This window comes from Seriola aureovittata, chromosome 6 (assembly GCF_021018895.1).
Source record: "Seriola aureovittata isolate HTS-2021-v1 ecotype China chromosome 6, ASM2101889v1, whole genome shotgun sequence".
Taxonomy (NCBI): domain Eukaryota; kingdom Metazoa; phylum Chordata; class Actinopteri; order Carangiformes; family Carangidae; genus Seriola; species Seriola aureovittata.
The window spans coordinates 18222935-18248864 of NC_079369.1; the positions used below are offsets into that span (position 1 = coordinate 18222935).

General features: G+C 40.6%; 1 protein-coding gene and 1 long non-coding RNA gene across 3 annotated transcripts; both read left to right on the forward strand.

The window, feature by feature from the left end:
• Positions 1-2773: 2773 nt before the first annotated feature.
• arrdc2 (arrestin domain containing 2) lies at positions 2774-14318 on the forward strand. Of its 2 annotated transcripts, XM_056378659.1 has the most exons (8): positions 2774-2890; positions 3759-4013; positions 10806-11023; positions 11127-11229; positions 11330-11586; positions 11693-11855; positions 12345-12505; positions 12837-14318. In XM_056378659.1, exons 2-8 carry the CDS (start codon positions 3761-3763, stop codon positions 12888-12890), a joined length of 1209 nt encoding a protein of 402 aa, XP_056234634.1. In that variant the 5' UTR covers positions 2774-2890; positions 3759-3760; the 3' UTR covers positions 12891-14318. The 2 variants fall into 2 exon arrangements, with proteins under 2 accessions (XP_056234634.1, XP_056234633.1); XM_056378658.1 differs by lacking the exons at positions 2774-2890; positions 3759-4013 and adding an exon at positions 8627-9058.
• Positions 14319-20351: 6033 nt separating this feature from the next.
• LOC130171160 (uncharacterized) lies at positions 20352-22530 on the forward strand. The gene is made up of 2 exons (XR_008828092.1): positions 20352-21605; positions 22269-22530. It is a non-coding gene; the product is annotated as an uncharacterized LOC130171160 (long non-coding RNA).
• The last annotated feature ends 3400 nt before the right edge of the window (positions 22531-25930 follow it).

Sequence of the window (25930 nt, forward strand, 5' to 3'; positions counted from 1 at the left end):
GAATTAAACAGATTTCTAAAAGAATTAAGCCAAACCTTTAATAATGTTTTTAATAAGTGACTTAAATGAGACTGTGTTGACACATGGTATTCTTTTAGTTTGTGAAGGAAAAAAGAACTACATGTAGTAAACTCCTTGAACTCCATGAGTTAAATGTTTCCTACATTTCCCAGAATCCTTTTCATACATCCCATTAGAAGAGGTGTGGTCTTGTTCATGTGTGGAACTTTAACCCTGATCTCGAGTCTTGAAATCCATCTCATTAAAACTTATAATGTGTTTTCATTTCAAATATGCATCCAAACAAAGCCACTCTGTCACATCTTCTTTCAGTGAGTTGTGTGTTTTTTTCAATGAGCTGCATAAGAATGCTTATAATCTCCCTAGGGTGATAAATAAATAAACCTTTACCTAGATCAGTACAGGGGCCATCAGAGTGTGAAATATTGAAGCAGTGTGCAAGTGCAGCTTTAGCAGTTAGGTGGCTTAAACATAAACCTCTGCCTCGCTTGTCATATTTAGGCCAGGGAGGGAGGAAGCCACGAACTTGACTGTCCTACTTCCACCCTGTTTACACTGTCAATGCTAAACTGCTAAGAAGAAGGTTAGTGTCTGTTTCACAGAAAGATTCTCATCCCCTCCTTCAAGCATGATTGACCACAAACCTCTGTAAAAACAATCCATGTTGTAGCAATAACACAGCCTTGACCCTGAGATGCAGGTTCTGCTGATAAAAAATTTGGCAGGCAAGCAGATGTAAATAGACTGAATCTGGAGTTCATCAACCTGACCTGACAGCAGCAGTTCAGGTATGGGATGAAAATTTAACTTGACAACAAGATTCAGGTCCAAGGGGTACAGCTGCAAGAATATGATTTAATAGTAGATTAAACTCCAGAATAGACTAGACCGTGCGTGAGACTTCTGAGCCAGAAATTTTCATGTAAGATCATGGAATATAATGAGAATAATACAGATAGATAATTCATAGCATTTTTTTTTGTCCACCTGGTCATTTAAATAAAACCAATCTGTATTACTGAATGAGCAGGCAGCAGGTCTTCCTCAAGGACCCACCTGTGACCTTGCTAATTTGAATGAAACTGTTGTAGACAGTGTAGACAATAAATGCAACTATCTCAGCAAACATGAGCTTTTTCCTTAATTCTCCTCTGATTTGACTCATTCATTCATCATATGGAATTTCATCATTAATCATTCATCATTAAACGCATGAAAAAGTTTACAACTGAAAATGTTTTTACAAAGACAAGTGTGTCAGTCATGCGATCATGTCATTAACTTGTATTTGGGCCAACATGTGACATGGCGATCATGTGACTTTTTCACCTGCTGAGGCACATGACATGAAAAAAAAAGAACCCACAATTTACTGAACTGATTCTTTTTGAATGTATTTTACATTACATATTGTTTTGGATTTCATTTAGTTTATTATTACCTATGTTTCCTCTTCCATGGTTTTGTAGGCTATTACTTTGTGAAATAGGCTGTTAGTTTTACATAATTTAAATATCTCATCATACTTGTATGTTCTGTAGTAGTGTTTTTCTATTAAAATTTACAATAATGACGAAAGAGAAAATATTATTATAAGTGATTATGAAATCACTATCAAGAGTGATTTCATAAGCGCTAATGCTAATGATGGCCAGATTAACCTGTTGTTGTTGGGCCCCTATTGACCACCACCATAAATGCCAGTTTCATGATCAGGTTTCCCGTGGCACCAAGAAAGCAACCAGTACTCTAGAGCTGAAATTATTAGTTGATTAATTGATCACTTAGTTGAAAATGAATGTGCAACAGTTTTTATGCAAAAATGTCAAAGCTTAACTGGTACCAATTTCTAAAATGTAAATGTCATATATGCACATAATATATATATATATATATATATATATATATATATATATATGGTATTTTTGACTATTGGTCAGACAAAAAAAAGCTATATGAATATTTAAACTTGGGCTTCTGGAATAATGGACATTTTTCCACTATTTTCTGACATTTTATACACAGAGGAGTCAATCAGTAATTAAACAAAATAAATGTCAGATGCATTGATAATGAAAATTAGTGTTGGCTGCAGCATTACAATAGGCCTACTCCTATGATGGAATAATATAACCTTTCATGTGGTTTTCGTTGTTAATAACTTGACACAAAGAAAAAATAAAAGAAATGTGATAAAGTAAACTCTACAACAAATGAGCTCAAACTAAAACAATTAAGGTCTTAAAACTCGAATCTAACACTCAGTCCCTCCTCAAGCCCAGGGCCAAAAGATGGAGGACAAAGGTCATAGTTGATAGTTGTACTTTAGTGGAGCAAACTAATGTGTGATTATGTTATGATGATGAATGATATTGAGTAAACCTGGGGCTCCGGGTAGTTACCCAGCCTTGCTGACCGTTTAGCTAACGGAAAAAGACACATCCTTCAAAATAAAAGACCAAGAACAAAAATCAAATCTTATTCTAATTATTCATTCAAAGTGTTCTATGCTTCTTATTGATTGAATAATTAAAAAAAAAAAAAAAAAATGACGCATAGGCCACACACAGTTTAATTTTTTATATCGTTTCGTTGACCTAGCTACGGTCAGCCAGGACTCTCCCCGTGGTATCTCCACGCCGTCGTCCCCCTCCTCTTCCTCTGTTGTAAAGTGGGCGGGCGTGACTCGCATGTGCCCTTTGTCATTGGTGTAAATCAGAGAGCCGCTGTGTTTATGGGCGTTTAAACCCGCCACCGTTTATAAAAGCGTGGTTTCCATTTAACACCCAGTCGGGGTGAACACAGAGTGTGGATTTTCTGCCGTGAAATTCGCTTTCGTCCACACCACGGCGTTGCTCCAGTCCTGCAGGTGAGCTCCACTCTTTCAAACGTCAGCGTAACGTTCACAACTGATATTTATAAAACGTAGTCCCGGTTCCCAATCTCGATTGGCTGAGACCTGCACGAGCCGTTTATAAAATTGACGTTAAACATGCACCGGTCGCATAACGGGAAATGTAAACAATGTTAGCCCGATAGAAAATAGTTATCAAAGCTGGAACAGAACTATTTGTGGAAAAAAGAGTCGGTCAGTAACATATTGTCGCTAGAAAGTGGAATTTGTTATGTGTTGTTATTTATTTTATGTATCGATGAATGAAAGCATGACACTGTACAGTTAACAAAAAATGTTAGTATACACAGTATTTTTAATAACCTTTTTTTTTTTAACTGTGTTCAGGAGCCAATGTAAGAAAATATTTAGCATCTTCGTTACTTTTCCTATGCTATTAAACATTTATAAAACGTGTTTAAAAACACAGACATCACTGTATCTACTGGCAGGGCTGACCCTGTCTGTCAAGGACCCTAAGCAGAACCACCCACCCCACCCTGAAGATCCCTAAAAGAAAAACATCAGAAATTAAGACTATGTTCAGTGGAGTTTCTGTTTAATGACAAGTGCACCTTTAAAAGCAATCCAGAAACATTGCATAAAATTATATAAAAGGTGAATACAGGACTTCACGTTTATAATTTATTTGTTTTGGATTTCCCTTGTTTACACAGAACCCGTAGACAAGGTGCTTAAATAATGTATGCCTCCTGGTTCTGGCTATTTGCATTATGGTTTTCACAGCACCTGACTACCGGTTCTACACATATTTGTTAGTGCGTGGCCCTTGCCAAATTGTGTGTTTTTATGTTTTTAACTGTTTTCCTGTCCTCACACCCAGTAATGACGTTGAGCTCCATTAAGTCTTTCATGCTGGATCTGGATGGTCCGGCTGATGCTGCGTTCACTGGAGGGGAGGTGGTGTCTGGCCAGGTGATCCTGGAGCTCCGCAGAGACACTAAAGTGCACTCCCTGAAGGTACAGGGTAGAGGAGTGGCCACGGCACACTGGCTGGAGAACCGTGGCATGAACTCTGTCTATAACGACTACACCTCCAAGATCACCTACTTCAGGAAGAGACAGCATCTGATCCGAGGTCAGTGGCGAAAGCTGCAGCTGGTTTTAGTCCCCTGAAAGGTTAATATGCAGTTCACACTGTGTTTATTCATGGGCAATAAGTAAAACCCGTGTGAGTTATAGCTGCATTTTATGAGGTTGCTTCTCACAAGAAACCATATCCATCCTGCAGAGTTCTTTTTTAAATGCATTATTTGATTTGGTTTCATAATTTTGTTTTTGAAACACACAGTGGTGTAAGTTCTAAATAATACAAAACATGTTTGTGTTTTGCACATAAAATGTAGTTAATTTTTAATGTAGACCTAGTTATATTTTAGCCAAATAAATGCATTTTAATATTCAGCAAAGAGAGTCAAATAAGGCAAGTCAACAGGTTCAGGTTCTGACTGGAGGTGCAGAAGTCCAAAGGTGACTAGAAATAAGTTTGGCTTTTTGTAGTGCCTTCACTTCTTTATAAGGAGAGAGATTTGTATCATTTGTGCTGACTTTGTTGTAGTTCTTGTTCTCTCTTTCGCCCCTTACTGTATCTGTATATATATATATTGTAAGCTATAGTTTCTAGCTTTGTTATGATATACATAGTGACTGTATTTCAGCATGTTGGTGGATGAAAGGTTCTCTCTCTCTTTATCTCTATCACACTCTCTCTCTCTCTCTCTCTCTCTCTGAATAATGTGGTGTAAAACTGCTGTCATGTGCCAGCTGGTAGCTTCTGTGTCTTGTAGTTGCTGCAGTTTGCAAAATGAAGCCACCTGGACCGAATGTGTTACATGGAAAGCTGGGAGAGAAGCTGACACTGGCTCATCAGATACATCTGCCAGATAACATAATCCTAAGATTAAATACAAATCCATTAGTGCCGGGTCCAAATAAACACATCTTTGCTTTATTGTATAGGATGTAACACTGTAAGGTGTGACATTCCCCTTGTGTGGAAGTCACCAGGCAACTTAAAAACGGAGTCAGTGAATATAGGCCATAGTAGCCGAGTAAATAAATTGTAGGTAGCGGTTAATGTTTGATTAGATGATCTGTAAACAGCAGCCTACATTTGGTTTGACTGCTCAGTCTGATGCAGAGTCTCTTATAAAGCTGTTGTTGTTATTATGCTATTATTGCTGTTGTTGCAAGTATTGAAAATTTGTAAAAAAGCAAATGTTTGGTCTCTTTACTTGATGAATTACTAGTGTAGTGCAACGGTTTATTAACAGTTCATTAATATCATAATCATTTTATGATTATGGATTCATTGCTTCAGCACAATTGTCACTTCTTCCTGTTCTACCAAATTATCTGGTATTGGTGTGCTCACCAATGAGAAAACTGCTTCACACAGGAAGTAACTCAAAATCAAAACTGAAACAAAAACAGTTAACTGGGAAACTGTATAGTTAAAGGTCTAAATGCATTCAAATGCTTCTCATTCAACAGCAGGCCTATTTCTTTTGCATCACTTGTCCTTTGAAATAAAGCACAGCGGAGGACAATATTAGATATATGTTGTAAGATGATACCAATTTGTCCACTGCCCGAAATTTTGTTCTACAATCTGTACCATGATATCTATCCCTTTAACCTCTCTGGGTGTTGTAAGGTCATAGTGGAAAGAGGTGCTCATCAATGAGTCACATTACTTTTATGGCAAATATATCATTTATATTATCATCAGTGTGATGAAGTGTATTTTATTTGCTTGAGTGATGAGCTCTTTATTGATTTCTCAGAAAATGTATTATATCATAATATATATCAATATCTCTGAATGAAATCACATATAGCATACTGTAATAAAAGACCCATATCCATATCTCCCACGCCTAATAAAACATCTCAAGATGATGTGATCACCAAAAATTACAAAGTAGTGATTTTGGACTTGATGTCACCGTACAGGGTTTATCAATAATGCTCAGCAATTTTGAGCCACCATAACACTGGCTGTCTTAAGGTAGCTATAGACACAGATGGCTGCCAAATACTAATACAAATAGATCTTACAAAGAGATCTTCTAAGATGGTTGACATAAATATATAGCGGTCAAATAAAAAGCTGCAGTCAGTACATGGGTGCTTTCTTAGTGTGACACTGTAGAATGTGTCCAGGAAAAAACGGCTTAAATTGTTTTTGCAAAGCTTCATCCTTTTCGTATACGTCCCAAAATCCTTTAAAGGACAAAATTTGTTTAATTCACCCACAAATTTTGCACATACAAGTGACTGGGCAAAGTAGTAAGAGTAAATGTTTAGAAGTAAAACTAAATATGTTGTTACTAGTTCTGTTTAGTTGGGACTGCAGCAGCAAGAAAAGAGGAGAAGGTGAAAGACAGAAGGGAAAGGAAGGAAAGAGGAAGGGGTGGGGGATGTTTAAAAAATGCAGCCTGTGTTGCTGTGGCAACCAAGAAAACAACACGTGGCTCCCCTTAGCCTCGCCTCCCTCCATCCTGCAGCCAGCTGCTGTTCTCCATTCATTTTACATTGTCATGTCATTTTCAGCTCATGCATGTTTTAGTTTTTTTTTTTTCTTTGTTGTGAATGATTGTTTTTCCCTTTTAAAGACAGAAATTTGTGTGAACTTGTCGGACTCGTTTCTCTTGCAAACATCACAGAGGAATTACACTTTCTCAAGCCCCTCTCTGCTCTGAGGTATGAAGGGCTTCATTGTTAATATTTGTTTTGTAATGTTGTGTACTCAGCAGCTCTTCTGGCAAACATAGGGGAATGTGTTTACTTTAGTCTGCAGCAGTTACAAACATGTTTTCAGCAATGATTAGGTTGAGTCTGGAGTGTTTATCAGACCCATCACTCTGTGCAGGGAACCTCCTGTTCATCTTATCAGAGACCAGGGGGCCTGGCAGAACCAGGCACTGCTCCTTGTCACCAGCAGGTGGCGCACTGGGCTTCATTTTTACCCAGGGCCGAGCTTCTTGAATGTTTTAGTATAAACTGACAAAGTAATAGAAACGGAACCACTGACATAATATTCTGCTGTTGGTGAGGACACATTGTATTTAAAAAACAAAACAAAACAATAAATTAATGTCCTATGATGCAGGTAATATGCAGTTAAAACCTCCATCTGCTTTCTACTATTTTACCAACCTGTGAAAGGTAAAATGACAGCCAGGGGAGACACTAGTTTGTCATAACCTGTGAGCATCCTCTACTCAGAGTTTCCCAACATTTCCCAGATTCATACATCTGCTGGCTATAAAAACATCCTGGTAGTCCTGCAGTTGTTCACACTGCCTCCATATCACCAATTGGTGGCAGTAGACAGCTAACTCCTCATCTCTGGGAACAAAGGAGTAAACAACTTTGTTTTTCTCAAACCAGACTTGATTTTTGTATGACGGATTTTGGATTGAATGAAGAGAGTAACTCAACTCAGAAGTGTTTTTTTGAGTTTACTGAGGAGTTTGGAAGAAAACCAATTCTGCTCAGAGCTGGCTTTGTTTGGAAATGTTGGAAGTGCTATGCTTGGTCATGCAAGTTACCAAGTTGTTGCAAAAGTTTTCTTTAAGTGGTAACTTACAGTTATCCCGTGCTATCTCTATAGTATCTCTTTATCAAAGACGGTACAGTGACTGTAGTTGTAAGGGGATTTGGTGGCATACGTTGCATGCTCATGTGAGGGGCTGTGTGTTTTCCATGTGTGCGGCGGCCCACGCAGTGTAACAGTATGTTCAAACCGACATAAAAAGTGGAGTAAACAGCTTTGGTCCCGAGTGAAACTATTTTCCTCTGAGCTGTGCAGGGAGGAGGAACTCTGCCAGACTGAGGCATGCTCAGTAGGCCTGTTTTCTTCTAAGAACCTGTAACCATCAATCATCAGGCCCTGTTTTCCTCTCTGCTCCCTCCACACCCAGTCCTGCATGTTTATTGTGCTGCCTTCAAGCTCGGTCTGGAAATATGGGTTGTTAGGAGAAGTGCTGCACTCAAGTAGCTCAACTAAGTGGTAAATAAGAATTAAGTTAGTGTGAATTTTACACAGCATCCATGTTGTCATAATCAGTCATCAGGTGAATGGCTCTCATGGAAGTTGTGGCAGTTTTGAGTTTTACTTTTACTTTCATAGTGCTTGTCATTTATTGGAAATCATGAGGTGGATGGGTTTTGTCCAGACTTGTACCTGTATCCAAACCTGTAAATGTGCAACATGGTGATGGTTTAAGGTTGGTTAGTGAATGAAGGAAAGCATCATTTTTGGCCTGATAAGAATTTTTTCCTCTTCGTAATGATGCTTAAAACAAAACATCAGACAATTAAAAAACAACTCAACAAAACAGCAGTGGCTTGAAACTGTGAGACGTAAGTCTTATGGTTTTAAGCAGCAACTGATTTCACACATTTGTTATTGGAAACAGCTGCTGCAGTGTTTGTTGTAATCCTTCACACTCCAAGTCCTCTGCTGTTTGAAACTTTCCTGAAAAGTAAGTTTGGCGTTCCTGCTGGCTGAATAAACCAGTCAAATGCAGCCATATGTCTGACTTTACGACTGTAGAACTGAAAAGTCCGTGCCAAAGAAGAGCACGTGAAGGCAGCGTCGCCCAGCCTTCAAACCTCTCCTGAGGTCTTACATAATAAATTCAGATAATCCCGCCCACTTCTTCAGGCTCCAAATAGGGCTGCAGTCAGAAAGGGCCCTGCAGTTTGAGCTTTAAACAAGTGCAAGCAAAACACCAGCAGCCCGAAGACTCACTTCAGCACACTCACACATACTGTGGGACAAGAAGAAAGGAACCGCACACTTTTGCGTCTTGAGAGGACTCGCGCATCCTGCAAAGAAAATGATTTTCGACAAGTTGAAAAAGTTTGACATCGTCTTCGACTCCGCGGAGGTGGACTGTCCTCCGGTGTACAGCAGCGGGGACGTGGTGTCCGGCCGGGTGGTGCTGGAGCTGTCCGGGGAGAGCAGGGTGGACTCGCTGAAGCTCCACGCCGAAGGTTTCGCTAAAGTGCACTGGACCGAGTCCCGGTCCGCCGGCTCTAGCACCGCGTACACCCAGAACTACAGCGACGAGGTGGAGTACCTGAACCGGAGAGAGGTGCTGCTGCAGGCAGGTCAGTCCACTGTGCGGGCTCGGTGGTGGGAGAGGGTTCATCATGTCTTTAAACCTGTGAAATAACCGGCATGCATCGAAACTGAAAAAGCATCGTCCTCTCAGTCACCAAATGCCAGCTACTGAACTGATAATGAAAGTGGCCTATTTATCTGGGGACACTGAGCTAGTTGTTTTTCTGTAAGTTTTGTTTTCATGGTTTAGTATGAGTGTTAAATGGATGATGGAAACAAGTCCTACCTTCTCTGGTCGTGTAAATGTCTTAAGAAGTCAAACTATCACTTGTTTTTGGACCTGGACCCTCTGCTCAGTTGTTTTCCTCACAGGCTTTGTTGACTATGACTTGATTTACGAACTTGTTCCACTGTAGATGAAAAGTTGACCTTGACCTTCTAATACTGAGTGAATGAAACAAAAGTCAAGTTTAGGAGATGCTTACTTTCTTGTTGAAAAGTTCCTCGAAGAAGTAAAAGTGGATATCCAGATTCAGAAAATGCACAAAACAAGCATCCAGTCATTCATTGACCAAAGCATTTTTATGTTGTTGTTGTTGTTGTTGTTGTTGTTGTTGTTGTTGATCCTTTCTTCTGTCATATGAGAAGTTTTTGTTGTTGGTCACAACTTGATATGTAAGTTTAAAAACCTTACTGTATAAGAAGGGAGCCAAACGTGCTGCAGCAGCTGTCTATACATTGCTTTGTTGCTGTGAAAACATCTGTTGAAAGAAATACTTCTGACATCAGACTGCCTCATTCAAAGAAAATGCTGGGTGTTTTTTTTTACCTCCTGTGAAATGAGCAGAGGAACCTCAGGTTTTTACCTTCATTCAGGGTTGTTTTGGTTTAAAGTGTAGACAGGAAATTCACAGCCAGAGCTTTCTCGGTTTTATGTTCCTGCTTCGTTTTGTCTGCCTCGTGGGTCTCCTTTGAAATCCTGCATGCTAACAGCAATTTTTAAAACACATAATAACATGTATATTTCCGTTTAGTCTGTGGTATGTGAACAAGTTGGGTTTTTTTTTTTTTTGTTGTGTTTTTCTTTGTAGGTGTGCTTGGAAAAAAAAATATGTTCACAACAACCCCACTTAACCCATTAAGAGGATTTGACAGTGACAGTATTGTAATTTAAATCAAATAGGAGCTCGCAGCTAACAAAGGGACACAAAACACACTGAGTCTGTTAAACGCAAACACGTGTTCCCAGACCTGTGCAGCAAGAGAGTGAAAAAACAGAGCAGTTGAGACGGGCTGTATAATACAGCTTGAGGAAAACATGTTCTCAGTCAGCACAATGGAGAAAGAACCGCCCCTCTGAGCAAGCACGGAAGCCATGTGATTGCAAAGAAAGACAGAGCGATTTCTATTTCAGCAAAAGTCTTGCTTAAAAGATCTGTTCATACTCTCTCACCAAGTCAGCTTAATTTATAAGGATTTCCAAAGAATACTAGTGTTTTTTAAATGTTTATATTTCATTCAGAAGAAGCCATTTGCTACCATTCTTGTGCTGTGCTACATGAATTACCTTAGACAAAATTAGAGAGTCGATCACAGTAGAGATTTAGAAACTGTATTTCATTGTGTTGAATTGCTTTATTACTTTCTGCTGTGCTTCCTGATGATAACCTGACACCCACAGGAAGGGACTAACCGAGGGAGTGAAGCGACCCTCACGATCAAAACAAAAACAAAACAAAAAGTGAATGCGCTGTATCTTAAACATGTTTTTCTTTTTCTTTCTCTTCCTCTCAGATAATGGTGAAGTTACTGTCCTTCCTGCTGGCAGACATGAATTTCCATTCAGCTTCCAGCTGCCAGAGGAGACACTGGTCACCTCGTTCGAGGGGAAACATGGCAGCATCCGTTACTGGGTCAAAGTTAAGCTACACAGGCCGTGGGCCACCGTCAAGAAGCTCAAGAAGGAGTTCACAGTCATCGAGCCCATTGACATCAACACACCAGCCTTACTGGTGAGCACCTCAGCCCTCACTTTTCATGAATGTTTCATCACAAGCTTTCATGGTGTTCTGGCTGTTCTGAGGCGCTCACTGATTGGGTTTTGGTCATTCCCAGGCGCCGCAGGCAGGAACGAAGGACAAGATGGCACGGGCCTGGTATCGCAACTTTGGACAGGTGTCTGTGACGGCAAAGATCGACCGCAAAGGCTACACACCAGGTCAGAGTCTAGCATCTGAAACAACACCTTCTATAAACACATTCTTCGTTGGTCAGATTAGAAGTTTTGGCAATTTCTGACATGCTTTCCGTCTCTGTAGGTGAGGTGATACCTGTCTTTGCGGAGTTTGACAACTCTACCTCCAGATCAATCGTGCCCAAAGCCTTCATCACTCAGACACAGACGTTCATCGCCCGCGGCACCATGAAACAGAAGCGCTCGGTGGTGGCCACGCTGTGCGGTGACATTGTGGGCGCCAGGTGCCGGGAGACTTGGCACGGCCGCGCCATCAAAATCCCACCTGTGGGCCCCTCCGTCCTACAGTGCCGTATCATCAAAGTGGAGTACATGCTCAAGGTGAGCTTAGTGAACAGCGGCTTTACATTTCTTATGAATTTGAAGATTCACCGTTTACGTGTTTAAGGCTGGATCCAACAGTTCTCCACTCCTCCCCCTCTAACAGGTTTGTGTCGACGTTCCTGGGACATCGAAGCTGTGTCTGGAGCTGCCGCTGGTCATTGGCACCATCCCCCTCCATCCCTTCGGCAGCCGGACCTCAAGTGTGAGCAGCCAGTACAGCGTCAACCTGGAGTGGCTGCGTATGGCCATCCCTGAGCAGCCTGAGCGTAAGTGTCCTTTAATACTGCAGTGGCAGAGATGCGTGTGTAGGTCTAGATGTGCATAGGGAGTCAATTATTATAACAGTGACATTTTCATTTTTTCCCAGACTTAGCTGAACATTTATCAACATTTAGTGCTCAGACTCTGCAGATAAAAACAACACTCTTTAGAAATTGCTCCCTTTTTTTTGCTTTCGAAGAGCTTCTCCAACCTCTATCAGTTTGTGGGCCTGTACCCTCTTTTATTTTTATGATCACTTTACTGCCAAAATACCACAGAGTCAGATGCCAGCATGCATAAACAAACAAAGGTTTCGATTCTGCTGAGAATCATGTTGGTTCAAATCAGTGTTTGTTAATGCAAAAGGCAGTAAATGTAATGTGGGTTTTTAAGAGTTTTAACTGCAGTGATGACTCAGCAGCTTAGTGTTTGGACCTGTGCTTTTCTGTTGAGTCAGACCAGTGCACTAATCCTGCCTCTTTCCCTCCCTGCAGCTCCTCCAGATTACAGCTCTGTGGTGACAGAGGAGGAGGCCGGGCAGTGCAGCAACGCGGTGGTCCCGCAGCCAGCCGAGGACCTGAGTGGGATCCTGGAGCGCCCCCTCATGGCTTTTGTTCAAGAGTTTCGCTTCCGACCTCCGCCGGTGTACAGCGAGGTGAGTCACAAAATGCTGGAAACAACACGCACCCTCACCCACGGTATTGCAGTGTTTGATTGGCACATATAAAAGCTTGTAGAGATTATTTTTTCTTTTTTTCTTTGTGTGTAGATACATTTTAAAACATCCCTAAAGCACTTCTTAGCTGCTAAACATACTGTTGAGATCACAGCTGAATTGTATCTACATGAAAATATAGCCGTGGGTGTGGGCTGAATGTAGGCAGAATGCATCACAGCGCTGACTGTTTTTGCTCGGAGAAAAGCTGAAATTTGTGTTTTACTGAACCTTCATCTTATGTGTCTTTATTTCTATTTCCTGCCTACAGATTGACCCCAACCCCCAGCCCTTAAACATGAGACCTCGCTGCATGACGTGTTGAACCATGAGCCCCGCCTGAGATTCAAGCGACTAAAATTATCGAAAAGAATCAAGAGATTTATCTTCTCCTGGATTACTTCTCTCTGGTAAATGGCCCCTGGTCCCACCAAGTGTTGTGGAGAGGGACTGAAGCGCCACGGAGAGGTCAGGAGAGGAGATGGAGCTCACAGGAACTGGGTGTCACTGGAGGAGCTGCCACTTTTGTTTCCAGTCCATAAAGTAAAGTGGACGCTCTCCTGTTCTGTTGCGAGGGAAGCAACTTCTCTACATCAGTTCCTGTCCTCCCCAAGTGATTTTTGGCTCATGACGAAGCGAGCTGCAAATACCTCCCAATCAACAATTCCCTCACCTGAAGAGATTTTTTTAAGATTTAAGGGACATATTGGAGGCGGGGGGGTAGATCACTTGATATTTGTCAGGTGGAGAGTTGAAAAAAATCGCCCTTGATAAGTTGACACATGTTTAGCAGTACATTGTAACTTTGAGTGGCGTAAAGAAACAAGTGCAATTATTGTTTTCAATTTCCACTCTCCTTTGCCTGGCAACACAGTAGTTTTTAACAACCTACATTGCTATGCATCGTGTGACTCAACAGCAGTGTGCCTGTGATGATTTCTACTGTTACTTAAGCACATACTGTATCTGAAGGTGTGACGGTGGAAGAGACAAGTTAAATAAGCAGATGTAGATGTATTTTATGCATGCAGGTAACAATATGTAAAAGGGAAAAAAACATATGCCTTATTTATCTGCAGTGGAAGATTGCATGAGAGTTTCAGGGAGTCGTTCTCTCATAGAGTTGAATAGAAGTGAATGTATTCTGAAAGAACTTAGAACAACAACAGAAAAAAAAAAAAAACGGTTGGATTGTATGTGGCTGGATTCCAAGAGACGTGTTGTGTTAATACAAGGCTTAAGGCACTGAAGTGTCGGATAGCTGTGGTTGTTGATTTTAGCACAGTTATAAAATAGGATGAGCAGTTTGTGTATAAAGCTGCACGAGGCTCATAGATTAGCTCTCCCAGCTGCTAAACAAAAGGAGGAGGAGGAGGAGATGGAGACCTCTGAGCCATGTGGTCTGAAGCTTTTGATGGGAGCCAGATGCCTCGGTGCTGTGGGGCGCTTTGTGAGGCTCATCCAGAGCACACCGCTCAGCGTACAAGTCGAGCCCCAAGCTGGCGACGCCACTGAAATGTATGGACTAAAGAACATTCCAAAAACTAACTTGAGGATGAAGTTTTTGCCTCAACTTCCAAAAAAAAGAAAAAGAAAAAAAAAACAAACTGGTCTTCAGGGTCGGCTGTGCAAGTTCCTCGGCACGCACTGAAAAACCGAATGTATTTTTATACAAATGCAATTGTTGATTCACAATCTTGCCAAAGTTTTCTAATTCTAATTTTTTCTAATAAAAAAAAAAAGCTTAAATGGATGTTTGTCTCCAGTGTTTCCTTCAAACCTTGACTGGTATGTAAGCTGTGCACTTTGTTCAGGAAATAGTAGAGGGCTTCTTCTAGCATGTTGCGTGCCAGTAGATTGGTACATCATGTTCAGCAGCGTGAGTCAAAACTATATTACTGCCAAGGGCAGGGTTCACTGCAGAAGTGAGCTATACTCACTGGATCAAAACAATAATTAGACAGTTATGCCTGTGACAGCTCTAATATTCCCGATTTACGTAATCCAGTTTTTCTGGTTGCCTGTGTTGCTCCCTTTTTTTAAGGAAAAAAAAAAAAAAAAACAACAAAAAAAACAGGGATAAAAAGTTCCAAGTCAGGACTGATTTATTTATGACATTCAGTTCAGCAGATACATGGATCTTATCTAGAGCCCTCTTGTACTGTTTGTACTATGTTTACATGAATTTCCAACAAGTACCTCAGCTATTTTCTTTTGGCACTTGTAAACATATAACACATAGGAACAAACAAGCAGCTCAGTGAATTATACACAATGTTAGACAAAGCTGTAAACATGGATGAAGGCCAAGCTGGAGAAATTCTCTGGGGTTTATTCTCCGAACTGCCTTAAAGTGGAAGGACAGAGAGGTGTTCAGTGCAGCGCTGAGGAGACGTGTTTCACTGAGAAGTTTGAATACTCACACAATAATTTGAAAGAACAACAATCACTTACGACTGACACAAAATCAGTGTTTGGGAATGTTTTATCCTAATTAAAAACGAAACGATAAGTCGATTAATTTATTAATCGATCATCAACAATTTTGATAATCACTTAAACATTTGGGGTCATTCAGGCCAAAACACCAGAGATTCTTTGGTTCCAGCTGCTTCAGTGTGACGATTTGCCGTTTATCTCAGTTTTATAATATTGTAAACGCACTACCTTTGAATTTTGAACAGTAAATCAGACAAAACTATTTCATAGACCAAGCAATTCATTTAGAGAGCACTCAATAGAAAAGCCAGTAATGAAATTAAACATTAGGTCTGGCCTTAATCAAAACATATTACGGGATTGTAACTGATCCCTGGCTTTTCTCTTGCCTCTGACCACAGGCTGCTCAGAGGTCAGCGTATGTGGTAGCAGTGGCATTAACGTAGCGCTGTGCATAGAAAGACCTTATTCTGTTTAACTAACCTTTTGTACAGAAGCATATCTTGTCTGCTGGCACCTGGTAGGAGTCTTTCGATATATTTTTACTGACTTTACTGACTCAGCAGTGGTGTGGTGTCCTAAAATCTCACAGCTCATGTGATCAAAGAAAGCAGAAATGAGAGAATTTGAGGATGATAAGGAACTGGCATATTCACATTTATCATTATCATGGTCTGCTTCGAGGACAGACACCTGAACAGGGAGGGAGGCTTGAACCTGGGTGCTCTGAAAGATGGTCTTCCCGCTCTGTGTCTCTGACCAGAAACTGTAACTCACTGAAGTCACAACTTTCAGTTAAAGACTCATCAACATGTAGTAATACACAGACGGAACATGTCACAAGTGCAGAATCTCACCTTTTAAATGTTAAATAGATCCTCACACCGAGTAGAAACAGTGCTACGGTTATTTTTGTGAGATTCATGTTCCACAAAGAATAGTGTTTAGTATCAATTTGCTTTTATCAATCAATTTGATACATTTTGATTATTGCTCAAGAGGAACAGGAACAAAGCTGCCAAAGATTCCAGACATGGTTACAGAAATTTTATAAAAAACAGTGGGACAGAATTGTAGTTGACTTTGTGCAGGAATAAATAACGTAATGCAAACAAACGCCACACCCTTTTACAAGCAGCAAAACATACCTTCAAAATTTTTTAAATGCCTTTATCGTCCCATAAATCACGCCACTAAACATAACCATGGTGTTCATTATTCTCTGAACTTAACCTTCCTCCTGACAACATTAGGCTACTCAGATATACCTTAAATGAACTGGTTAAACCCATAATTCACCACATTATTCACACCCAGTGTAAACAGAGAGAATCATGAGAGACACTTAAAGCTTCCAAAGGTCTTTTAAGGATTAACATCAGTTGTTTTACCCCCCAGAGGTTTTCTACCTTAATCTTAACAAAGTGAAGTATAAGTGGTTTTTAAGTATGAAATAAAAGATTTCTGTTCCCCAGTTAATGTAAACCAAAATAGCATAAATACCCATGGACTATTTAAGGTTAAACTTAATATGAATACAGTACAGAATGATACATTGCTTTGTATTTGTATCGGACTGAAGTGAAGGCGAACACTGAGGTGTTCGTCACCCTGAAGTCTGACCTGACTGTGAACCTGTGTGGTTTTTACGAAGAGACTCGTCCACACAGTCAACATGATGCAAGAAGTGAACAAGATGTTTTCATGACTTTGTCTTCCACCCTGTTCCTGTAATCCTTGTTTATGCGGTACGTACTTCCACTTCATTTTCTGAGTTAGTCCAACTGAGTCATTTAACCTTTTAAATATTGTGCATTTTGGGCTTCTACTGTTAAACCTGCCTGTCTGGTTTGGTATGTGAAATTATTGTGCAAATATTCCGTTTGTATATATTCATCTAAGTAGGGTGGTTTAGTCTGTTTTGTTGTGTTTTTCCAGTTTACAACTTTCTTGTGTATCTGTATACCTGAGCAGTCGGGTTGTAACAGAGACCTGCATGAACACCTGCAAGGTAAATTTTATATGACCCAGAAAAGCATCCCATAGAATTCTTGTCAGTGGGTCAATGAAACAAACAAACACCAGGCCCACATACTGAATCTGTTCATTGTTTGTGTTAGCACCTGTTTTACTTTAATCACCCCCCCCCCTTTCCTTCTACTTTTTCTTTCTTATTATCTGCAGCTGCAAAGACCAAATTTCCACATGAGGATCATTAGGTTTTCATTACATGTAATTATGTAGCTATAACCTCAAAACTATGGAGAATCCAGTCTGTCAAAATGTCAAAAGGCTGCACTTTTACAAGACATTTAACATTGTTCTGAGCTGCTTGTTGCACTCTTCGGAGGACTGACATCTTATTTTGAAGGGGAAAATCTAACCAGTAGATTCACACAGTGTAACCTGCGTACCTACAGTCTTGCCGCAGGGTGTGTTGTGGCCTAGATCAAAGGTGGACATGCGCAACAGGCCTTTTCAGCACATCTGTTTTCTTGACCTGATTAAGCAAAAGACTGTACCTGTGATTAACTGGAGAGAAAAAGATTGAGATCGAGAATCAAAATGTAGAACCGTCACTCTTCTATTCTGTGCAACATGGGCAACAAGAGCCTTGGAGTAGCAGTGTTTGAATTCAACATTTAAAGCATCAAAAAAAAAAGAAGAAAAATTCAAACTCTGAAACCAGAGACAAATAGAGTATAAAATTCTGATGTGAGTACAAATTTTTGTAAAAATTGAAACATGTTTGTTGTCGAAAAATCCAGTAACGTTTGAAAGATAATCCACTCATGTTTTCCAAGAAATCTGTACATCCTGTTTGCCCCCCCCCATCGTACAGACAAGCCACTACTTGACAAAAACTGTCTTTGACCAACAGTGATCATTTCCTCTGAAGTCTTTGTGCAGTGCTAAATGAAGTTAACATAATCACATGGCCCAAATGGAGACAAAGTTTTTCCTTCTCTGAAACACTTCGGACAAGTTGTAACTATAGTGCAGTGGCAGTGCATCCCCAATCACTAATTACATTTCAGAGGAGCAGTGAATTGCAAAGTGGTTGCATGGCACAAATTGTAAACTGACAACGCAAGCACATGTGAGTGTGTATGTATGTAACCAGTGTGTCACAAACATCTGGAAACAACTTGCTTGAGGAAACATGATTACTTAAGTAAAAATTGGACGCGAGAAAGAGAGAGAGCATGTCGTCGGTTCAGTTTAGCTTTTGGAGTGTGTGTCCTGCAAAAGTGTCCTTGAGCAAGACGCTAAACTTTCTATTGCCTGAAATGTAAAAATACATTTTTATTTTACATCCAACAGATCACATCACGTGGGTTTTTTCTTTTGTTGAAAGCTGTAAAACCATAACCTCCGCTATGAGAACAGGATTGTCAGGTTGCTGCTTGCTTAGAAAACTTGGGGCCATGTACAGGCCAGTCAACTTCTTCCACAACCAACCTCCAAAAATCCATTCTTTGTGGACCTGGCTTTGTGTAAGACGGCATTGTTACGCTGAAAGGACCTTCCCCAAACTGTTGCTATGAGGCTGTAAACTGGGAACTGCAAAACTGTATCTTCGTAAAGTAGATGTACTTTAGAGTTAGTTGTTTGGGGGAAGGATAAGTTGGTTGTAGACTAGTGTGGCATCAGGAGGATGTGTTCAACAAGATTTCTGCCCCGAAAACAGGCAGCTGTCGTGGTGAAAAACAATATGATGGCTAAGATATTCGCTCTTTGTGTGTGTGTGTGTGTGTGTGTGTGTGTGTGTGTGTGTGTGTGTGTGTGTGTGTGTGTGTGTGAGTCATGAGCTGCCAGAGTTGTTGTCCAGACATTGTTGACAGGCTGCTGAACACCTCGGCTGATCACGCCAACAGACACACGCAGAAACACCCATGGCTTCTCACAGTCAGTTTTTTAACCCCACCCTTAATCACACTGCACCTGAGACAACATCAGCAACCAGTCCATTTGTACATATATTACTCACCTCACCTCACGGTTAGTCAGGATCAGAACTGTATTTACTTCAGCTGAAGAACATATGAAGGCTGAGGGAGTTTACGACTTAATGACAACGTATTGAGTTTCACACACGGTGAAGCACGCAATACAAGACGAACAGCTCCGGCAAGTCAGACATTATGTATGTATGTGTATATTTATTGAACGTAGATTTGCTGATATGGCACCGTGGTGAGGCACAAGCAGCTGATGTCACATGGGTCATATGTTCCTGTTTGCAATGGATCAAGTTCAGAGGAGCTTTAATATCTAGTATGGCATCTAAAAACCCCAAACGCCTTACAATTGTGTGTCGCCATTATCTTCAGTCATTACTATTCAGGATCTAATTGGGGTTTTTGCTGACTCAGCGTAGTCTTGCTAACATTTATAGGTCAATGAGGACTTAGCAAGACTAAACTGTCTTTATCAATAAATGCAAAATAGGCATAATTACTTCTTAGAAATTATGACACAGAACACAGGAAGTGATGTAGTCAGTGTTCAGTGTGCCATGAACCTGTCAGTCAAGGCTCCGTTTATCTTGTGACAGCAAAATGAGTGTTATTTTGTGTCTGAAGTTGCATAATGTGCACATTAATTTTGTAACACTGAGTGCATTATGAAACAAAGAGACTAGATGCTCATTACAACAGAGTCCCACATAACAAAATAACAATATAACAGGCTGCATATTAAGTCTTTGAAGCTGTGACAAAAATGAAATATAGCTCCATTAGTTTTTAAAAAATACTCAGGTGTATTGCACAGCAGTTAAAATATTATTACAAAATATTTAGTTTTCCTCACCTTGGACTTTATCCTTTCATCAGTTCTCATTCTGAGGAAAATCCAGGGACTGACGATAGCTTTTAACATAGTTTCCAAAAAACAATGGTTATGTGCCTCAAAACGTACCATCTCTGAGTTACAAGAATTAATTAATTACAAGTTGTTTTTTTTGTTTTTTTTACAGTCCTTGATGTTTATGTTCATACAAGTATGGAGCAATTAACACTTCAAAATTCTTAACTTTTATTTGCCACATGTGCAGTGAAATGCAAGGTGGTATACTCATGAGGCTGTGATTAAAAGTCTGGTTTACAAAGAAGAACAAGAACAGACATAGAAATGAGAAAAAAAACAAACAAAAAGAATAAAAACAGAATGTGTGTAGGTGTATTTTGGCCTGGTGTTTAGGTGGGCTGTGCAATTTTTCCTGAATTTGAAAATGCAGCCTTTTATCTTACACACAGTGCGTTATAAGGCTCTCACAATGCTTCCTCTGTTAGCATCACAATTCTAACCAGGATTTACCATCAAGTAAGAGCGGGGGGGGGGGGGGGGGGGGGGGGCTACCATGTCTGTAATGCACTTGGGGTCAAATAGTATTACACAACAGTTAGTTCCGACCAAGTAATTTGATTGGACGAGAGGCATTCCATGAGCGCTGATGTTTCACAGCCGTGCTGATATTCAGTATAACATCACGACCTGGCGTGTGATATTGCTTAAATAATTAGTTTGAGACACTGTGGTTGGTTGGTAAACAGCCAGCAGCCCAAGGACTCTTGATACCAAACTTCCTCTTTCAGTCCTTCTTGTAACTGAGCTGTGGAACTGTGTGATTCTTCGTATCTGCTCAGTCTTAAAGTAGCATCATTCGGCCTTATCAGGACATATTTGGCATCACTATTACCTATTTCATCTCTACATAAAAAGTACCCTAGCAGGACACGTCTGAGCAGTGAAGACTTGTCAAGGTTGCCGGGAGGAAGTCGGTCGTCCTGATTTTTCTCCTCTCATGTTTAAAATCAGTATCGGCCTACATTCCAAACAGATCATAACAAGACCGGAGGGAACAGTGGCAGACAAACCAAAACAAGGCAGAGCTGCCTTTAATCCAGTGCTGAGGCGTCTGAATGAGACGGCCTATCATCGGGTTGTTTTGAAAGACGTCATAAGGCTTTGTTGTGCGCTGTGTTAGAGGGGAATGCCGGGAGTTTGTTGGGTGTTTGATTGTGCTGATTCGTCCATGGCCGAATATGTTTTGTCTTTAGAGGCAAAAAGTTTACCACAGTCTCTGGTTCTGTCTTGGAGTCAGCACAATATACAACACTGTGGAAACACAGTAGGTTTTTCTTTCTTTAAAAGGTAACAAGTTATTTAAAGCCCAAGAGGCAGTCAGCTGCAGGATGATGATGGCCAATGTACTGTATAATTCGAGTGTGGCAGCATAGTCTATGCATTGCACTTAATGTGCCTTGAACGCACCTTGATGGCCTGATAGCCTATCCGTGAGCAGGGGCCAGTATTTAAGACAGCCCTCTCCCCTGCTCTTTCGCTTCCCAATTCACTTCCGGTAGCAGGCCGGCCGGCTTCCCTTTTACCACGGCGTGCGTCCCGCTGTGTGTACTGCTCTGTCGCTCCTGTATGCTCCTGTTTGGCATGGTAAGTGTTCTCTCTCTCTGCATCATAGTATTTGCATTCCGACATCTAATGCTAGTGTGGTCGTAGGAAATGCTGATGTCCAGATTTGTCCCTCTCGTCCGCCCACCTGTATGAGTGTGTGTGCGCGCATCCACTTCTGCTAAAGGTATGTTTGTCTCTGCTGCAACTGCATCATCCTCAGTTAATTGAACAGTGCTAATAATATATTCTGCTAAAGGTGAAACCACAGATCGGACGGCTGCTGCTTTGTCTCCACTTCTACTTCCAGCTTGCGTCCTGCTTTTGCCGCTTTGCTGCTGTTTTACTTGCTGCTTGGGTGGCGATTGGCGGTTGCAGTTTCCGACGGACCTTTTTAAAAAGCTATTGAGCTTTTTCAAAATAAGACTCGTTGCTGCAGGCTACCTGGAGCCTTCAGGTTCCCCTACAGTATCTCTGCATGGCATGCTTGTGCTAAGCTGGATTTGCCCTTTTATCAATTTGATTGTATGAGTGAGGTGTGGTTTATATGATTTGAATTTGGGTTAATTGCTTAGGTTAATTTGCTTCTTTTCTTTGTGTTTCTTTTGATTTAGTTAATTAGATTTCCTTTGTTTTTTCCTGTGTTAAACGATATTTTGAATTGTGTACTTTCTTTGAATTATTTTTCTTTGATTTCTATTGGGCAGTTATTATTTGGACATTTAGGTTTTTCTTTGTTAGTTATACATCTGTTTTTTTTTTTTTTTTTTTTTAGGTTTAACTTGCCCATTAATTGTTTATTTCTTTTTGTTTGAGTTGCAACTCTCTTAATCTTTTCTTTTTGTTTCAGTTGTCAGAGGCCGGTGGTGGTGGTGGCGTCGGTGACTGGTGGTGGTGTCCCCCTCATTTGATGTGCTGTGCTCCCCGGTGGTGGTTCCTTCAATGTGTGGGTGATTTATTTCTATTTATTTTGGGTGAACCGCTCCTGTTCACTAGTACCTGCCCACCTGGTAAGCCTCTGCTCCTGACTAGTTGCCCTTCTTTTGGTGTGAATGATTTTGATTGTTAATTATTTTAACCAATTGTAATAAAATATATTTTTATACCTCGAACCCCGTCTCATGCCACCTGAATAGAACGAACCTGTGTGTCTAGTAGTTAGAACCGAATTTCCCTGGGTGCAATTCCCAGGGTGGTGTTGTTGAGCAACTATATAAATCTCTCAAACATATTTGACATCTGAGTGCAAGCATCCACCTTGCCACATGAGGGAAAAAAGGTTTTGTGTTGCTCTAGCATGGTGTATGCGCTGCAGGAAGAATCAGATGAGTAAACATCAAGAAATGGTGAAAAAACAAACCCAAAACAAAAACCTGCAAGTATTAATAAACAAGAATTATGACCTTTTAAAAGCATCAGCTACGTTTCAAAGTGGATTTTGACAAACACAGCTGTAATGCTTTGACACTGTGATGTGACGTCATATTGTTTTCACAAATAAATATGGGTTGGACATGTAGACTTCATGGCGCTGGAGTTAATACAATCAATTAACCATTCATGTCTACAAATATTTGTAGACATATTTTTATCAAGAAACACATTACAATAACTGATGTAATTATACTATAGAGACTCTCCTCTATTGTTAAAGCGACAGCTAACGGTTGTGTGAGACAGCATGTGTACAACAGCTGTTCTCTTCCTTAAAGTGCTTGTTTCAACCCAAACAAGTTGTTTTTTAGCCTAAACCTCACCAAACCTTTATAGCACTGTCATGTCGTGCTATGGGTCGTATGAGAGGGCAGGTACATGGTTGAAGGACTTGTTGATCCTGTATATCCTGGATAATTAAAGGCAGTGAAGTCTGAGTTGTGGCTGTTGTGGCTTGTTGTATTTGAATTTAACATTTTAATCTCAAAGTAAAAATATAAAGTAAATTGTCAAACTTGGGACAGATGTTTTGTCAAACTCATTTCAGGAATTTTTCGGTCCTGCTCTAACTCTTTTTGGAGTCTGTCTCATTTTTGTGTGTGACATGTGTGGTATTCACAGCTGAATTGTGTGTCATGAATGAATCCTTTGATGTCAACACCAAGATGATGATCTGATCAATGAAGCGCCTCTTTTGGCTCTGTGACGCCCACATGTCCCTCTGTCCCGCTTGGATGTGGGCGATGTGACGTCAAGACGTCGGGGCTGGTTCAGATGAACGCCTTGTTGACTCTAAAGAGAGGGAGGGGGAGGGGGAGGGGGGGATCAGTTTGCAGCTCCCCTCCCTTTCTAAGACTTCATGGAAACCAGTGTAACTTCAGAGGGGTCACAGAGCAGACAGCAGTTGAGCTGCACGCCAAGCTGCTCCCCAGAATATTCTGGAAGGGAAAAATACCAACAACATGCAAAAAGAACAGCTTTGTTTATGTCTGCTCCTCCCCCGGTTGTAATTCTGGGTTCACAAAATCTATTTGTTGCTTTGTGTTGCTTATGATCTGGCTCTCTTTGTTTCAGGGCTCTGCGACGCTCTTTGTTTGTGAATCCTCCTCAGTACAATGGAGGCTCCACACGGAGCCCAAAATGCATGACGTGATGAATTTTAACAAATAAATCAATCTTCAGTATCTTGAGGCGCCATCACCGCAAGTCACAGCTTATCAGATATCATATCAGATATAAAACAAAAAGGAAATGACCTCGGTGTCTATAATATCTGAAATAAACACCTGCCTAGCTAAAACAGTGACATTTGGAGCAGGTATCATTTCTGAGTTTACCAGCCTTTGGCAAGAAAGCCAGACAGTTTATTTTAGACACTGTTTTTGACAGTGAATTACTGCAGCACTCTTGTTCCAACTATGAATGGAAACATTTAGTACATTTTCCTGTAGTTCTTGTGTGCAGTTTTCAGAGCAGTGAATGAATTCATTAGAATTTGAACTGAGATTCAGCCCTAATTCATTACATTAGATAACTTGAAGATGTGTGAGAATTGTATCTATAATGTATCTTTGAGGCCTATATACATTTATAAGACACTAATAGCTAATTTTGAGGATCCATGTGATGCATTATGGATATTGTAGTAATATGATGTATAACTGAAGCAAAACATAGCACTTCTATGAAAACTCTGCATCTTCATATGAACTTTTCATGAGCTAGTAAAAACTTTTTAAAATGGTTTATTTGTCTTAAGAAGTAGGAGAATTTTTTCATCCCATAAGTGAACTTAACTTAATTGTTAAGAATTCATAAAATCCCCGAATTCGCATGGTGCAGATGTAAGGTTTTCACTGGACAGAGACATAAAATGGAATTTGGAATATAAATAAAAATTTATTGTAAATATATTTACTCTTTTCCGTCGGGTTTCCTGTCTGGTACTTTTCAGGGGCGTCAATGAACCTAGTTTCAGTCAGCTGAGGCTGTGCCTGCCTGTTTAAATACACAGTGAACTGGCCATATAGTGCAAATCTGTTCCCTCTGTGCCATATGCGTAGAAGGCATATGCAAGCTATTTCCCCTCCCATGCGACGGTGCACGTGGCCAGATTGTTTGGTTGGAAGAGCTGGCCGCCTGCCAGCAGGGAGAAACTTTCTCCTCCATAGTGTGACAAACATGAAAGCAGCGCTCAGGAATGTATTTTTCTTGGAAGGAGCGCAAGATTAGCACATACTGTAGCTCCCTTCGAGCTGCAGAGCAGGAAAACAATAGCAGCAACAGAAGGGGTAAGCTGATGAGAAAAGTGAGTTTTGACTTGAACGTATTGCTCAATCGTCCTCCTTTCCAGGCCCAAAAGAACACTATGTCCCATGAATGCAAAACAAGTCAGATGTAAATACTCTTGAAGCAGCAAAAGGGGATGTGGCAAAGCAAGGTGTCAGATATCCTGGATAAGGTTGAAATGTATGGAAAGAGGAGGAGGCTTGAGATAAACTCAGGGCTCCAACAGCTTTGCTGTTTTTCTCTCTGCCAGCAAAAAGATGCTCATTTCCATTTCACCACAGGCTTCAGTTATTTTACATAACATATTTTTTTAAAATTTATTTTTCATTTCAGTGGGCTGAAAGCAACTGAGCTGGTGAGGATGTTTGCTCCAACAGACTTTGACGGGGAGAGAAACATTTGTTGGACAGTATCTCATGCAGTAGTCCCATCAGAGCAAAGTGTCAATCTGCTGATACTAACCAGCAGCTGAAACACTCAACAAAGTCTTTAATCAAATTTACACGGCTGTATCAAGCTGGCCTCTCTCTTCTGGAAGGGGGAGAGATTCATTTTTACGCACCATGGACTGAATGTGTCATCTCATATAGAAGAAGAACTCAAGTCTGCTCACGTTTGAGCTGTTCTTGTTTGCTGTGACTGGTCTGGTTCCTCTGAATCTGGGCCACGAGTATTTTTGGCTGCATTCAAAACTGGGATTCTGACACCAACACAGTCATTATATATAACAGGTACCTGTATCAACATGTTAAAATCCTCCCACGTTTGCACTCATGTTTAGACCCAGAG

What these genes read in the sequence shown, in the direction of transcription:
- arrdc2 (XM_056378658.1), top strand. Translation starts at nt 8,785, where the DNA reads ATGATTTTCGACAAGTTGAAAAAGTTTGACATCGTCTTCGACTCCGCG. An exon ending in CCGCAAAGGCTACACACCAG is followed by an intron (nt 11,230 to 11,329) that starts GTCAGAGTCTAG and finishes CCGTCTCTGTAG; the next exon opens with GTGAGGTGATACCTGTCTTT. An exon ending in AAGTGGAGTACATGCTCAAG is followed by an intron (nt 11,587 to 11,692) that starts GTGAGCTTAGTG and finishes CCCCTCTAACAG; the next exon opens with GTTTGTGTCGACGTTCCTGG.